The sequence below is a fragment of the Scyliorhinus canicula genome, chromosome 18, assembly GCF_902713615.1.
Source record: "Scyliorhinus canicula chromosome 18, sScyCan1.1, whole genome shotgun sequence".
NCBI lineage: Eukaryota > Metazoa > Chordata > Chondrichthyes > Carcharhiniformes > Scyliorhinidae > Scyliorhinus > Scyliorhinus canicula.
In genome coordinates, this window is record NC_052163.1 from 35323042 (window position 1) to 35340051 (window position 17010).

General features: G+C 46.0%; 1 protein-coding gene across 3 annotated transcripts in view; it reads right to left on the bottom strand.

Moving 5' to 3' along the window:
* The window catches only part of LOC119953757 (alpha-1,6-mannosylglycoprotein 6-beta-N-acetylglucosaminyltransferase B-like), a 1231367-nt gene extending 1219354 nt beyond the window's left edge, over positions 1-12013 (bottom strand). Inside the window, exons 1-3 of one of the 3 annotated variants that reach the window (XM_038778343.1) lie at positions 11883-12013; positions 11601-11647; positions 7831-7958 (exon numbers count right to left, since the gene is read on the bottom strand). In XM_038778343.1, the coding sequence (XP_038634271.1) occupies positions 7831-7958; positions 11601-11647; positions 11883-11888 (181 nt within the window). In that variant the 5' untranslated portion in view covers positions 11889-12013. Of the gene's footprint in view, positions 1-7830; positions 7959-10765; positions 11092-11600; positions 11648-11882 lie in introns of those variants that run through there. The other 2 variants (XM_038778342.1, XM_038778344.1) reach the window with 2 other exon arrangements.
* Positions 12014-17010: the final 4997 nt, after the last annotated feature.

Consider the following 17010-nt stretch of genomic DNA (forward strand, 5'->3'; position numbering starts at 1 on the left):
ATGACTGTGGTTAGGCTGTTAGGACCGGACCTTTATCTCCCAATGGAGGTGTGGATCAGGTCGCAAAGTGCTGACCTAGTTTTATTTGCTGGGAAAACAATTTCCTTCTGCCTTCCTGACCCGATGTCATTTTCACATAGCCCTTGCACCTGCCAGGAAGGCCTTGGCCGTGAAACACACATGCACCTCTGCCAAGGTCAGGATCCCCATTGTGAGGACCACAGGAGAGGTATATTTCCTCTCACCATAATTGACATGTGCTGGTATGGGTTTTTGGAAACCTCAAAGAACAAAACATCCACCTCTTTGGAGACTTTGTGACCACTGGGGGAAGCATGCTGAAGAGTCAGGAACATTCCGAAAGCTAAGTTTAAAATGTTTTGACACTTCTCAATTCCATTATCAGATGCTGTATTTTAATGTAGATTGTGTTTAATGCAGTGATTTACCACAGGGATCTGTGCTGCAACGGTAAGATGACCCTAACATTAACCACCAGTGTGTAAGTTTTGTTATGCATTGCAGTACTTTTGCCATTCAAGAAAGTGGCATAATAATGTCCTGCCAGCCTCCAGCTGTCATATTTTGTGCTGTGATTTAAAATGACTGGTGGCTCTTGTTATTTAAAAGGCCCTACTCCTGAAAGCTCTCAACATTTCTTCCTCTGCTCCCCTCCATTGATAGACAAGATCAACATGGAAATGCAATATTATTCTGTTCTGGAAGTTTCAAGCAATACAGCTGGAAGCTTATTTTCTGACATTGACGGGCATTATGGATGGTTGACTGGGTTTCAAAACCGTAAATAGCCTCAGTTCAGCAGGTGATCTATATTAATGATTTGAACGAGGGAATTAAATGTGTTGGGCGGGGTTCTCTAGCCCGCCCACCAGTTTTCTGGTACTGCACTCCACCGCCGGCAGCAGCATTCTCCGTCCCACCAGCTGGCCAATGGTGTTTCCCATTGTGGGCAGCCCCACGCCGTCAGGAAATCCTTGGACAGGGGTGCGCTGCCGGTGGAGTGGAGAATCCAGACAGTGGAGAATCCAGCCCATTATCTCCAAATTTACTGATAATACAATGTTAGGTTGGAGGGTGAGCTGTGAGGAGGATGCAGAAATGCTTCAGCGGGATTATACAGGCTGAGTGAGTGGGCACACGCATGACAGATGCAGTATAATGTGGACAAATGTGAGCACTGTAAGAAGTCTTACAACACCAGGTTAAAGTCCAACAGGTTTGTTTCGAATCACTAGCTTTTGGAGCACAGCTCCTTCCCGACTTTAACCTGGTATTATAAGACTTCTTACTGGGCCCACCCCAGTCTAACGCCTACATCTCCACATCATGGATAAATGTGAGGTTATCCGCTTTGATAGCAAAAATAGGAAGGCCGATTATTATTTCAATGGATGTAAATTGAGAGAGGTGGATACTCAGTGAGACCTTGGTGTCCTCGTGCATCAGTCCCTGAAAGTAAGCGTGCAGGTACAGAAAGCAGTAAAGAAGGTAAATGGTTATGATGGTCTTCATAGCGAGAGGATTTGAGTCTCGGAATAGAGATGTTTTATTGCAATTGTATAGGGTATTGCTAAGACCACACCTGGACTATTGTGTGCAGTCCTGGTGCCCTTGGGCGGGATTCTCCTGTACCCGGCGGGGCGGGGGGGGGGGGGGGGGGGGGGGGGGGGGGTGGGGCCCAGCGGGATGGAGTGGCGTGAACCACTCCGGCGTCGGGCCGCCCCAAAGGAATCGTCCGAACCTTCAGGGGCTAGGCCAGCACCGGAGTGGTTTGCGTCCCGCCGTCCGGCATGGAAGGGCTTTGGCGCCACACCAGCCGGGGTCGAAGGGACTCCGCCGACCGGCGTGGGTCCGCGCATGCGCGGGAGCATCAGCGGCTGCTGACATCATCCCCGCGCATGCGCAAGGGGGGGTCACCTTCGCGCCGGCCATCGCAGAGGCTTACACGGCCGGTGTGTGGGATAAGAGTGCCCCCATAGCACAGGCCCGCCCGCGGATCGGTGGGCCCCGATCGCGGGCCAGCCCACCATGGGGACACCCCCCCCAGGGTCAGATCACCACGCGCCCCCACCCCCCCAGGACCCCGGAACCCGCCCGCGCCACCAGGTCCCGCCGGTAAGGGACCTAGTCCAATTTACGCCGGCGGGACCTGCACAGAACAAGCGGGACTTCGGCCCATTGCGGGTAAGAGAATCACTGGAAGGGCCGCTGTGAGCGGCCACCGACTGACTTGGCGTGATTCCCGCCCCTGCCAATTCTCCGGCGCCGGAGAATTCGGCGGCCGGCGGGGGAGGTATTCAAGCTGACCCCCGACCCCCCGACGATTCTCCGACCCGACGGGCGGTGGGAGTATCCCGCCCCTTATCTGAGGAAGGATGTTGTTGCTATGTAGGGAGTGCAGCAAAGGTTTACCAGGCTGATTCATGGGATGGCAAAACTGTCATCTGAGGAGAGACCAAGTCAGTTATGATTATATTCATTTTGAGAGAGGATCTCACAGAAAGGTGCAAAATTCTAACAGGATTAGACAGGGTAGATTCAACAAGAATCTTCCCAATGTTGGGGAAGTCCAGAACTAGGGTCATAGTTTGAGGATAAGGGGTAAACCTTTTAGGACTGAGGTGAGGAGAAATTTCTTCACCCAGAGAATGGTGAATCTGTGGAATTCACTACCACAGAAAGTAGTTGAGGACAAAACGTGTAATTTCAAGAAGGAATTTGATATAGCTCTTGGGGCTAAAGGGTTGAAAGATTATGGCGGGGGGAGGGGGAGGCGGGATCAGGGTATTGAACTTGATGATCAGCCATGATCATAATGAATAGCAGGGCAGGCTCAAAGGGCCAAATGACCTCCTCTAGCTTCTATTTTCTGTGTTTCTGTGATCCAAGAGTTATTGAAAGGTTAAAGGGTCTATAATAACAGAACATGCCTTTGATGTGGTTTCTTGTTTGGTTATTTGCTAGCAGACATTTAACATATTACAATATATTTTGCACTAGAGTAGGGTTATTTTTTCTTCTTTCCAGTATCAATTTGGTGTATTTGAACTCGGTATTATTTGCATGTTCGAGGCTTATTATTTTCCCAACTGGTGAGGCAGGACTATTTTCATGCCAATAACAGAAGTAACCAGGAGATCCCACAACCAATGAATCAGATCTAAGCTCTGCAGACCTGCCAATCATAAATGGTGGTCGACAATTAAACAATGAAGAGGAGGAGGAGAGGCTCCACAAATATCACCATCCTCAACAATGGGGAAACCCAATACATCAGTACAAAAGAAAAGGCTGAAGCATTTATAACCATCTTCAGCCAGATGTGCCAAGTGGATGATCCAACCTAGCCTCTTCCTGAGGTCCCCAACAGATGTCAGTCTTCAGACAATTCAATTCACTCTACGTGATATTAATAAACAGCTGCAAGCATTGAACATAGAACATAGAACAGTACAGCACAGAACAGGCCCTTTGGCCCTCGATGTTGTGCCGAGCAATGATCACCCCACTTAAACCCACGTAACCCGTATACCCGTAACCCAACAATCCCCCCATTAACCTTACACTACAGGCAATTTAGCATGGCCAATCCACCTAACCCGCACATCTTTGGACTGTGGGAGGAAACCGGAGCACCCGGAGGAAACCCACGCACACACGGGGAGGACGTGCAGACTCCACACAGACAGTGACCCAGCCGGGAATCGAACCTGGGACCCTGGAGCTGTGAAGCATTGATGCTAACCACCATGCTACCGTGAGGTCCTGAATAGGCTCTGAAAGCATTCTGGAAATAGCACTGGAAACTTGTGCTTCAGGACGAGCCACATCCACAACCAAGCTGTTCCCTACAGCTATAACACTGGCACCTGCACAACAATGTGGAAAACTGCCCAGGTGATTACTGTCCACAAAATGGAGGAACCGTTCGATGATGGCCAATTATCATTCTTTCAGTCTATTTTATCATCAAAAATGGATAGAAGTATGAAGGCGAGATCCGACAGCCATGCTCCGCCAGAAAAGCAGCTTGCCACAGCACAGCATGGCCGTTGAAAGCCAGGAGACCCCACTCCCGGGATCTACCCGGTTCGCAATGCCTCGCGAGATTCAATGCAATCTCGCAAGACATTATGATGTGAAGTTTGCCCACAACGGGCAGGATCACCTATTAGCAAATCTACGTACTGGGGCAAGGCAGTAAGCCTGACTCTAGTGTACAGATTCCCGAGGTACCTGAGGCTTTGGGATTCAACCCCTTTGCCTCAGAGACCTCGGGCGAGCGCCGTTCTGCACTGGTCCCCACAAATGGGGACTAGACAGAATGGCACTCATGGGGATCTCCCAGGGGATCGGAGACCTCCAGCTGCATGCCCTTTGGGCAGGGTGGTGCCCTGGCACTGGTGGTGCCATTGGGTGCCAACCTGGCATTTTCAAGATGCCCAGGTGGCACTGCCAGCTGGCATGGGCACAACCAAGGTGGCAAGCAGGCATTTTCCGCGCACACGGGATAGAGCTGAGGTTGCCTTCCGTGGGTGTTGTGGAGGGCAGGGCTGAGTGGTGTGTGAGGACCCTCCATATTGCTTTTCCTCTGGGTAGAGGCCGGAGATTGTTTCTGGGGCCTCGGAGATCGGGACACCATTTTTAATGCTACAATGGGGATGTCCGGTGAGCGGATCACCCCACTGTACAAAACGGGGCTATGTGCGACCTCCGCTGAGCTGGGAAACATGCGGCTAAACACGTTCGCTAGGGGACTTTGTTCACTTTGGGGAGAGTCGCGTCCAGAATGTTTGCTGATGATTGCACAATGTTCAGCACCATTCCCAACTCCTCAGATACTGAAACAATTTGTGTGCAAATGTAGCACGACCTAGAAAACAATCAGGCTTGGGCTGATAGGTGGTGAGTAACAGTTGCGACATACAAGCACTACGCAATGACTATCTCCAACAAGAGAGAATCCAACCACCTCCTCCGCAAGGGCAATTCGGGATGACCTAGCCAGCAATTCCAACATTCTATGAAGGAATTTTAAAAATAGCCTAAATTATCTGCTTTTGTGGCTCTGAACCCAAGTCCTCAGAGCTGTATCATTCAATGATTTGATAACAAACAGTTCATAGATTATCATAGAATTTACAGTGCAGAAGGAGGCCATTCAGCCCATCGAGTCTGCACCAGCTCTTGGAAAGAGCACCCTACCCAAGGTCAACAACTCCACCCTATCCCAATAACCTAGTAACCCCACCCAACACTAAGGGCAATTTTGGACTCTAAGGGCAATTTATCATGGCCAATCCACCTAACCTGCACATCTTTGGACTGTGGGAGGAAACCGGAGCACCCGGAGGAAACCCACGCAGACACGGGGAGGATGTGCAGACTCCGCACAGACAGTGACCCAAGCCGGAATCGAACCTGGGACCCTGGAGCTGTGAAGCGATTGTGCTATCCATAATGCTACCATGCTGCCCCTGATTACAGTTTCCTGATTACAACCAGACCATGACTCTTTTCTTGGCGTGAAAACCGAAGACATGGGAACTGATGCCAGGGGAGTTAAAGTGACCAAAAAAAACAGTTTGAAACAAAATAGAAGGACGTGCACGGGCATACAAGTGAGAGGGGTTCAGGATTGAACAAGGTGGCAACATTTTACATTGAGTGTGAGATCCAATTTCACAGTTCTCAGGTGAGTGGCATTTTAAAGAACAACAAAATACCAACTACTTTGGAATGATTCTGGGGGAATTCAATTAAAGGTAAGCGCAATTAATACCTATATTTCTGAGATTAACAGGCAGGTATGCTGAAATAGACAGGAATGATCCTAAAAATAGAAAGTGCAACAGGAAGTAAGTTATTCCTACAGAATGTGCATAATGATACAAATTAGTACAATTCCTTATAATTTCAGAAACATATTCCAACTTAAAAAATATTATTTTCCAAAATTCATATAAATTGCCGTCAGATCTTGCATAATAATTTTGATGCTTCAACATTTGATGGCCGGTTGGCGTGGCGCCAAGCCCTTCTGCGCCGGCTGGCACGGCGCCAAACACTCCGGCGCCAGCCTAGCCCCAGAAGGTGCGGAGGATTCCGCTCCTTCAGGGCAGCCCGATGCTGGAGTGGTTCCTCGGCGCCGAAGTGGCCTGCCCTACCGGTTCGCAGAGAATCCCGCCGCTTATTTGCTGGTAATACTGAAAATACTAAATACCCTTAGTAGAAGGGAGATATCTCATTATGTGATCAAATAAATTCATAATAATAATAATAGTAATCTTTATTAGTGTCACAGGTCAGCTTACATTAAATCAGCAATGAAGTTACTGTGAAAATCCCCTAGTCACCACACTATGGCAGCTGGTCGGGTACATTGAGGGAAAATTCAGAAAGTCCAATTCACCTAACAAATACGTCTTTTGGGGCTTGTGGGAGGAAACCGGAGCACCCGAGGAGAATGTGCAGACTGAACAGACAGTTCAATCCGGGAATCGAACCGGGCCCCTGGCACTGTGAAGCACTGTGCTACCATTCCACCCATAAACTAGCTTTCAACCATCACTTGAATCTCAAGGCTAGATTACAGTTTTGAAACATTGCCATAATTTCTTAATGATATTGGTGTTTTGACTTTCTCTCTGGAGCTTAATTCCTTTTCAGGCACTGAGAGATATAATGATGATAGCAAACCAAATATACTTTGCATATAACAGCAAAAGTGATCTTGGAAAATGGGCTAGCCCGTTGCAATGATATTGGAAACAGGTAAAATGGAAGAGAGTTTTGATTTCTCAAACATTGCATAAAACATCCCGCAAACCTCTGCATAATTCATCGGCCCTCGATGTTGTGCCGAGCAATGATCACCCTACTTAAACCCACGTAACCCGTATACCCATAACCCAACAATCCCCCCATTAACCTTACACTACGGGCAATTTAGCATGGCCAATCCACCTAACCCACACATCTTTGGACTGTGGGAGGAAACCGGAGCACCCGGAGGAAACCCACGCACACACGGGGAGGACATGCAGACTCCACCCAGACAGTGACCCAGCCGGGAATCGAACCTGGGACCACTGGAGCTGTGAAGCATTGATGCTAACCACCATGCTACCGTGAGGCCCCTAATATTTGTGTTGTCAGAAAGCATCACATTCATATAGTCATAGGACAATATCCAACATCTAAGACGTCAGTGGTAAACTTTGACAAACAAAATATTCACAGTGACAACAGGCTGTAATTACAAACCATTTTAAACTGCAAAACTAGCGTTTCAGCAGAGACTTATGCACAACTCTATGTCACCATGTCAACTGCTGTGGTCAGGTTCCTTCAGGCCCATTGATTAGTCCGTACATGCCTCTACCAGGACTGAAATGGTTTCCACAGCTAAAGATATTGGATCAGTTTATTGAAAAATTGGTCATCTCACATCAATCATTAAGACAAATAATTAATGGATGGGTATTCGGGGGCAATTCTGTAATTATTTTCACATTGATGCAAAGTGGATTGGGTGCGCATCAATGCAATGGTAACCATGTAACTCAGTACGACTGAATTCACTTACAGCCGTGACATGTGAGACACCAGCCTAAAAATGTAATAACATGGCTTGCGATTAAAAACAAAAGGTCCCTGATAGACTCCAAAACAATGTTTAGCTTTTGATGACTCTGGCTTTCCACACATTTACGGAATAGTGGGTGCCCAATACCTTTAAATTTTATCAGAAATGGATAGCATTGAATAAATTAACCGATAATGCCACCTCACATAAATTTAATTTACCTTCAGATTTGATGCCTAATTGTCTGATGCCAAAAGGTGAGTCTCCCACTCGCTTTCCGGAAAACTGTCCACCAAAGGAAGTCATTATGAAACAGAGGGTGAAGAATCCAATCCCAGCCACAAATATCCTACAACCAAGCAGAAAGTATGTCACACCAAAATACTTTCAACCAAGATAGTTTATGTCTTATAGTTTCCATTTTAACAATAAGATGATTTATTTTATTATGTGATTACCAGAAATATAACAAGTTCTATGTTGTATAATTAGTTGTACACAAATAATGATAATATACATTCTTGTTTTATTAACCTGCATACTTTGAATATTTGTTTAAATACACAATGCACTTCATTCCAACTGAAAAACAGAAAATAATCAGATGCAATAATATAGATCTACTGTGTGACCTTACATAAGACACTAGTCAGATCTCTGCTGGAATATTGTGTACAGTTTTGGGCGCCACACTATCAGAAGGATGCGAAAACATTGTAGAGAGAGTAGAAGAGGTTTACAAGAATGACTCCAAGGATGAGAATCTTCAGTTATGAGGATTGGTTGAAGAAGTTGGGACTGTTCTCTTTGGAGAGTAGAAGGCTAAGAGGGGATTTGATAGGGACGCTCAAAATCATGAGGGGGATGAGCAGAGTAGATAGGGAGAAACTGCTCCCACTCGTAAAAGGATCGAGAATGAGAGTAGAGATTTGAAGTGATTTGTAAAAGAAGCAAATGTGTTGTGAGAAAAAACGTTTTCACACAACGGGCGGTTGGGGTCTGGAATGCACTGTCTGGAAGTGTGCTGGAGGCAGCTTCAATCGAGACATTCAAGGGCATTCGATTATTATTTGGATAGAAACAACATAGGTTATCATAGAATTTACAGTGCAGAAGGAGGCCATTCGGCCCATCAAGTCTGCACCGGCTCTTGGAAAGAGCACCCTACCCAAGGTTAACACCTCCACCCTATCCCCATAACCCAGTAACCCCACCCAACACTAAGGGCAATTTCAGACACTAAGGGCAATTTATCATGGCCAATCCACCTAACCTGCATATCTTTGGACTGTGGGAGGAAACCGGAGCAACCGGAGGAAACCCACGCAGACACGGGGAGGATGTGCAGACTCCGCACAGACAGTGACCCAAGCTGGAATCGAACCTGGGACCCTGGCGCTGTGAAGCAATTGTGCTATCCACAATGCGACCATGCTGCCGAAACATGCAACGGTACAAGGAGAAGGCAGGGGAATGGCAGTAACCCATGATGCTCGTTTGGAAAGCAGGTGCAGACAAGATGGGCTGAATGGCTTCCTTGTACGCCATAACAATTCTGTGATTCTGTAGACATGTTGAGCGGTATATTGTATTACAGTCCCTGGACTTCCGACTATACACATATCAAATTTTAGCAGTTTACATGACATATCAGAGATGGAATCTGTTAATTGGAACAGATTTTACGAAAGCACAATTTATAATTTTATTTTATGTTCAATACAGGCCTTAAAAAGAACAATACCATTTTTTTTTTCAATCAATACTTGGGCTCAGTTTCAGTCTAGCCTGCCCTTCATTTATATTGCTGGTTTTCAGACAAGGGATGAAGCAAATGAATTATTTAAAACATGAGGGAGATGGTGTAGAAGCACATCCCCAAATTATTTATTCTGACATATACCAGATTCAACCCAGGGTAGGCATAGTAACAGATATAACAATGATGCTATTACTTTTGCCACCATAGCACATGTTGCCAATGAAATAGGATCAAGTCCAGCTCTTAAGTAATATGTCGGTATTGAGTACCTCAAACTGAGTCTGGAAAAGGTGCAGAAACACTCTCTTATTTTTATATTTTGTTATTTTAGAAATATTATCCTTAAAAACAATTCCTAAATTCACAATTTTCAATATCTAGTATTAACAGTCAGGATCACTCCTGCATATTTGTCTACAGTGAAACAAATTCAATTTTCTGTGCTAATTAAGCATGTTTTCTTATATTTCTTAATAACACCCAAAAATAAAATGTCCAGTAAACATTGAAAATCGCACTCTAGAGTATTCTTTTCCAATTAATTCCCCAAGCTTAATGAAGTGGATTTGAAACCCAGGAACAATCTAATCCTTCATTAAATTCACTAATTTAAGAAATAATTCTGTCTTTGCCCTGCTGCAATTAATATTAATGTAATAACAGACAACATGTTAAAATGTTTCCTTTAGCTTTAATGATTCACATATTTACATGGCATTTATTCCATTAATATTTGGATGACTTTTTTGAATGCTATTCGGCAAACATCAAGTAACTTGCAACCACAAAGCCCGCCCTCCCTCCCCCGCCACCCCACCTCGCCAACCTCCCAGGACATATGCTCAACATGATCACCCCGTGGAAATATCTGACAAAAATGAGATCTATCACTGCAGACTGTGTTCTGAAAGGCAAGCAGCAGCTCATAGTGGGAATGTGCGTGATCCCAGTGTGATGAGCCAACCACCTGGCTCCTGCTACCCCCACACTTCACCCATAACTCCACGCCTTGCCCTTTACGTTCAGAACATAACTTTCTGTGAAAGAAAAACATGGTGAAGAAGCTCTCGTGTGTCTCTCTTAGACTCGTCTCAAGCCTGATTGCAAAATTCAATAGAAAGCACCATTTGATTCAGTGTGCTAACAGAGCATTGCGGACATCAACCCTTCGGGTTTGCTAGCTAGAGATCTTTCCTTATTATAAAGGGAGAAACAGTCACCGAAATTCATAACAGTGCAACACAGCACATCAGCAGTTACAATGAGGTTAAAGTGCAAGTTCCGCTTTACACAAACATTGAACACAGGAGTTCCACATTAGTCACATCAATCATCTGTAAACAATGCAAAATAATTTCACAGATGCAACTGAAAAAAACTGAAGATTAACTTACCTAAAAGGCCTTAAGGTGACAAGGAACCTTCTCACCATTATTTTACCATCTGAATTTGCAGAATTTTTCGAAAACAAAAACATCTTTGTGACTGAGAAACATAAATAATATCTAATATAAACTTGTCTAATGTCAAATTATTTAATTATTCAATATCCGACTTTGCTGAGCGTACAGAGTTAGAAATGATTCAGGTCAAAGCAAATAGAATCCATCCATAACTTTTGATTTGCTGATTTAAAATGAATCTGCCAGGTTTTCCATCTCCTGAGTGAGTCCTTGTCCAAGCTGAAGTGATGTTGCTCCTAGCTTAATGGTTAATTTTTCAGGAAAGTAGTGGTGAATACAAGAGATCGAAGATAGCCCAAAATTAACAGCTAAACAAGAGTCAAGGAGACCGCAGGTAAAAGAAAACACAGTTTAGTTGCTTGAAGCTTTCCTCCTCTCATGATCAGAGCTTGCTGCTATTCACAGCCATATGACTATTGCACTGGCACACTTAGGCAGGGCATCCTCAGAGTCCCCCGGGGTGAGAATCATACTGATTTTCTGCTCAACCGCCAGGTCTAATACAGGCAGCCACCAACAACCTCGGCAATCAACCCTTTGGACAAATGATTAGGGTTGGGGTTAAGCGGCTGACTGACAGATCACAATCCAACCAGGATAGCTAGAATGCATCAGCCTCTCTATCATAGCTGCTTTATTTCTTTCACAAAGCATGAGATGTTACGTTACCTTGGCGCAAAAATAGTGCTGCAGCATCACCTAGTGTTCTGGGAACAGTTCTGTTGTACATTAGTTCACTTCATATTTTAACTCAATGTGTTCTTACCTAAACAGGTACTGTGTGTTTTCTTTATTACGGACGGTGCTAGAATTCTGAAAAATACAAGGAAACAGGATGCCATAAATGTCCACAGCAACACTACCAAAAGGAAAAAAATCTGAAATCCCCATTCATATTTTATGCAAAAGGTTACCTTTTATCATACTTCATCCAATAAAAATCTTCTCATCTCAGGAAAACAACATTATTTTGAATTTTCTTAAAGAATGGTCCTATTTTATATTTATATATCATTATTTATGGTTTTAAATCCTGGTTCATACTCACCCTCATGCTACCTCTAGTATGTTCCTGCTTCAAACTGGGAAGGAGAAATGATCCTTCAAATAACTGTTCACACTCCACCCTAGCATAGCCGTGGATTAGGTAGAGTAGTAGACACGGTATCCAGCCTATTGCATTTGTCATGGCATTATCAGCTGCCACTGATGCTGAGCAGGCTGCAGATGGCAGTAATGTTCAGCCACTGAACTTCTGGGCCTGAATGAAGAGCAGAAACACGTCTGTTTCTGCACTTCTAATTTTAAAGGTACATTTTTGGGTTTAAAAAAAAATGACCAGTGTGCTTTTATGTTTTATTGGTGACAAAACTTCAATATTATGCTTTATTTATGTGAAACTCAGGCATAGACTCGTGAATAAGATGTCAGCGAGTGGAACATTGTTTACTGAGAGGCACTTTAAAAATAAATGCCAATGCTCCAATTTTTTGAGACCACAAAAATCACTTGTTTGTAATATGCATGTGTTCACATTGGCTGCAGGGCAGGGGCAGGGTGGGGGTTGGAGGGGGAGGGGGCTGTTTATGACCTGACCCAAACATTTGCAAGGGTCAGTTCCTCCTCTTCATTAAAAGAGGCTCCCTTCAACTGGAAAATATGTGCAGAAGAGGTCTTAAATGGTTGCCACTATGCCCTAAAATGAATCATCTGCTGCCAATAAAAATTCCTCCCTCTGAAGATGATTTGGAATTCCCATACAGGAATGCAGCAAGTTCTTTTTGAACCGGAAGCCACCTTCTTTGTAATTGCAGATACATGATGCGTAAAGTCAAGTTGGCAAAGCCCCAGGTAACCACAGGCTACTTTCCCCTTTGAGGAGGAAGAGCTGACTGGTGGTGATTTAACCTGAGGATTATCACACCCCGAACGAGGGACAAGGTTGAGAAGTTGGGCCTTTATGAATAACCTGACCAGGACGGGAATTGAACCCACACTGCTGGCCTTACTCTGCATCACAAACCAGCTGTCCAGCCAACTGAGCTAAATCAGATACTCATGTGTCAGTGGGCATTAGGTCATTGCATCCATGCGTACTGCACATTGGTGCAGGCACATCAAACCCGGGTGAGCAGGTGACAGGGGAACAGAGGTCCGGGGGCATCGACATTGAGAGCAATGCTGGAGGCCAGGATCAAGCTGAGTCAGAGGTAGATGACAAGCTTCTGGAGATGTCCATCAGGCGGAAGATGTTTTATGTCCAGCGGGTGTGCAGGTAGATCTGACAAAGATCTATGAAGGTCTGTGGGTTTAGCACTTGAGCGGGTGACGCGCACAGCTTCTTCCATTGACAGAGTGGCGGCTCTCATGAAGAGGCTGCTTCAGGGACACCCTCAGTGGTTCCAGTGGTCACGCTCAGACCTGCAAGCCAGCACACCAGCTGAGCCCAACGAGACAACAGGCACTGGCAGCCAGAGCATACCCACCAACAATATCACGGCCACCACCCCAGCAAAATCAGCAGGCTGCCTCCAATGCTGCTTCCAGCGAGGGGGAGGGGCGGGCATTAATAGCATTCATTACTTTGAGGTTTCTGTTCGTTTTGGAATATTTGCACGCTGTTTTTATGTGCATATGAAGTCACATGAACATGTTCCTCAATTCATTGGGCTGAATTGGATGCACGCTTTGTACACTGGCCAGATATTGCACAAGCTTGTAAGCTGAAGGCTTTGTATGGTGCAGGATTCCTGGGTTGGGTTCTAAAGGGAAGCTTTATTCCAAATGAGACATTGCCGTAGGATTGAGTCAGCCTAGCTGAAGGTTCGCTGAATCAATGTATCCCTCGCATCCCTCACCCCTCAATGTACATTTTATCTGCCTCAAAGTCCTCACCTTGTGCATTCCCAGGCTCATTCCCCAACGCATCACTGGAGCCATCCTCCCTGACCTGTAGTCCTGCCTCGCTTTCCTTAAGTCTCCATTGGATTCTCCCCTTATCAGAGTTAGATTGTGCAGGCCGCAGAACGTAACAACTGTGAGGGAGACATGCTCTGATGGATATTGCAACAATCCCCCGATTGGTCAAGGCATTGGAAGCACGTCTTGGGCAGCCCCATAGTTCTCTCCACAGCCACTCGTGTATGCATGACTTCTGTTATATCTCTCCTCTGCCTCAATTCCTAGGTGACAGAATGGGGTCATTAGTCACCTCTTCATTACATAGCCGTTGTCACACGGCAGCCATCCATCCAATCTTGCAGGAACCATGAACAGCCTTGGTACCTGGGAATGTTGCAAGACACGTGAATTGTGTGAGGTCCCTGGTGGCGGGCACGGACCTGTAGGGTAGAATTCTCCAAAGCCACCCATGGCTGGTTTGGTAGTGGGCGGGTGTGAAGAATCTGCTGAGAGGCAAGGGGCGCGATTGAACGGCCTCTTCGTGTCTGACTCGGTGAGGCGGTGAAGCAGTAAATCCCTCGCGAGATTTGTGACGCTCAGAATGCCTCACGAGATCTAATGAAATATTGTAAGATGTTGTGACCTGGATCTGCCCGATTCTCTTTACATATGTCAGCGCCCGATTCTACCGAGGCCGGGAAATAAATTCCCAAACCTGGGAGACTTCACCATGACGCTATTTAGCACTAGTCCACACAAACCGAGCATAACCGCACCTGGGGGGGGGTCTCCTCGGGCATTGGAAGCCCTAGGTGATCGAGCTCTGAGAAGGGTGGTACCGTGGCACTCTCTCTGCCACCCGAGCACCTTGACATTGCCACCTTGGCACTGCCACTTGGGCAACCTGGCAGTGCCACATGGGCACCCTAGTACCACTAGAGTGCCCAGATGACAGTATCAGACTGGCAGGGGCACTGCCAGGGTGACAGTGCCAAGGTGTCTGGGTGCCAGGTTGTCCATGCCAGGGATTGGGCCCAAGGGTGTCCTGCCCTTGAGAAGTAGGGTGTGGGGGGGCAGCAAGGAAGCTCTAAGAGGTAGGTTGGGGCATGGGGGGTGTCCAGAGGCTGCGCTGGGTAGTCTGAGGGACAGATCAAGAGATCAGGGCGGGAATTCACAAATGGTGCCCCAATCTCTTCCTGCAGGAAGTGAGCTAAATGAGGCCTTGACGTGGTGTTCATCACTGAGGCCAAAAAACAACACCGTCTCATGTGATAGCGGGGTTGTTCTCGGCACCTGCTCGCTTTAAGCACCCAAAACAGGACTTTTTTTGGGGGGTTAAATTGTGCCCAAAAAGTCAAAAGCCCGCGGGTGCAATAGCAAGTTGCAAATCACCTAATGGCGGGTCGCTTTCCCTGCTGGTCGGTGGTGCAAATGCCATTTGTGTCCATTTGCATCTCGTGAATGCTCATTAAAACAGCCACTGGAATCTGGTCAGGCCTTACCAATCTTGCGTCACGTCAGCGGGACTTTAAAAATATATATTTAGAGTATCCAATTATTTTTTTCCAATTAAGGGGCAACTTAGCGCAGCCAATCTATCTACCCTGCATATCTTTGGGTTGTGAGGGTGAGACCCACGCGGACACGGGGAGAATGTGAAAACTCCACTTGGACAGTGACCCGAGAACCCGGGTCCTCAGCACCATGAAGCAGCAGTGCTAACCACTGCACCACCGTGCCACCCCTGTGCCAGTGAGAAATTACGCTGCTACTGACTGATGGCCATATGCATTCAGTCTCTCGCACCCTGGACACAGGAGACCCCAGACATCGCCACAAACCCTCATGCTCTGGCTGCCCTCGTCTGTCTGGTAGTTGATGAAAGTGCTGGTGTGTCTGGAAATGGCATCTGTCACTAGCTTGACACGACCCTGTGCGGCTGCTTGTGAGAAACACAGTGGGAGCAATGCTTTCTTTTCAATTACCTCTTGGTTTTCAAGTGACTTTCATGTAATGTGTCATTGTTGTTCAACGGGGGAATAATCTGTCCCCCAGTTGTTTAAATTGACAATGATTTGGGCTGGTCTATCAGAAACCGTGGCTGGATTCTCGGTCCTCCAGCCGTGTGTTTCTTGCCGGCGCGCAGTTCACTACGGCGGAATTCTCTACTCCCAGTGCTTGTCAACGGCATTTCCCGTTGAACCCACCCCAATCCACTGGGAAACCCATAGACTGGGTGTGCGCAGAATCCCATCGGCTGGAGAATTCCGGCCCATTTTAATTTGAGCTGCCATACAATCCTACTTTAAAAAAATGTTCCATACAAAAATAATTTTAAAGTGTTTAACCTTTTTGTCTATTTTAAAATGACACGCAGCGCACCCTTTCCTCAATGTGTTCTCCCCCATCAGCAAAATAGCAAAATGAGCATTTGTTCTTTGAGTCTGAACCAGGTGCTAGGAGGTAAATATAATGATCTGGTCTGACTCAGCTGTTTCTTCATTCCTCCCTATGCAAAACCATTCAGCCTTTGCTTGTTGCCATTCCTCTGGTGATCAAAATATTTGCTGTGCTTCGCAGGATTAATTCCAATTAGAGTTAATATGAGACCTTCTGTAAGACTCCTCTGTGAGATATTTCGTGGCAAAGTTTGTATCCGGTGCACACCTTTGCATGCAATAAGTCCAAATTTGCAGCAGCGAACTGAAGCTCTCCATAATTATAAATTTGAGATCAACCTTGGGCTCCAGACAGAAAGATATTTAATAACTCAGAAAAATTCTTAATGCACAAAGCATATATTTTACAATTTTGGTTCCATTAATTCAGTCGGTTTCTATATGGGATGCGGGAAGATCTTCAAACTTTACATTAACATCTGTGATTGGGATGGTAAAATCAATAGCTCATTTTTGTTAGACGACTGGCTTTAGATGGCTCACAGCTAAATATACCGAGACCTGCTGTTCCAATACAGAAGGGTTTTATGTGAGAGGAGCTCAGAACAAATCAACTTTTCTTCATGGCCATCTAACAAATTGAACCCTTCCACTGCTGAAACCCTCACCCATGCTTTGCTTACTCCCAGATTGGCTAGTCTAATGTCTCCTCGCCAGTCTCCCACATGCTATATTTTGTTAGCTTCAGCTTATCCAAAACTCTACTGTCCAAATCACACCAAGTCATAGAACAGAATCTCTAGAGTGCGGAAGGAGACTATTTGGCCCATCAGATCTGCACCGGCCCTTGGGAAAGCACCCTACCTGCTCACATCT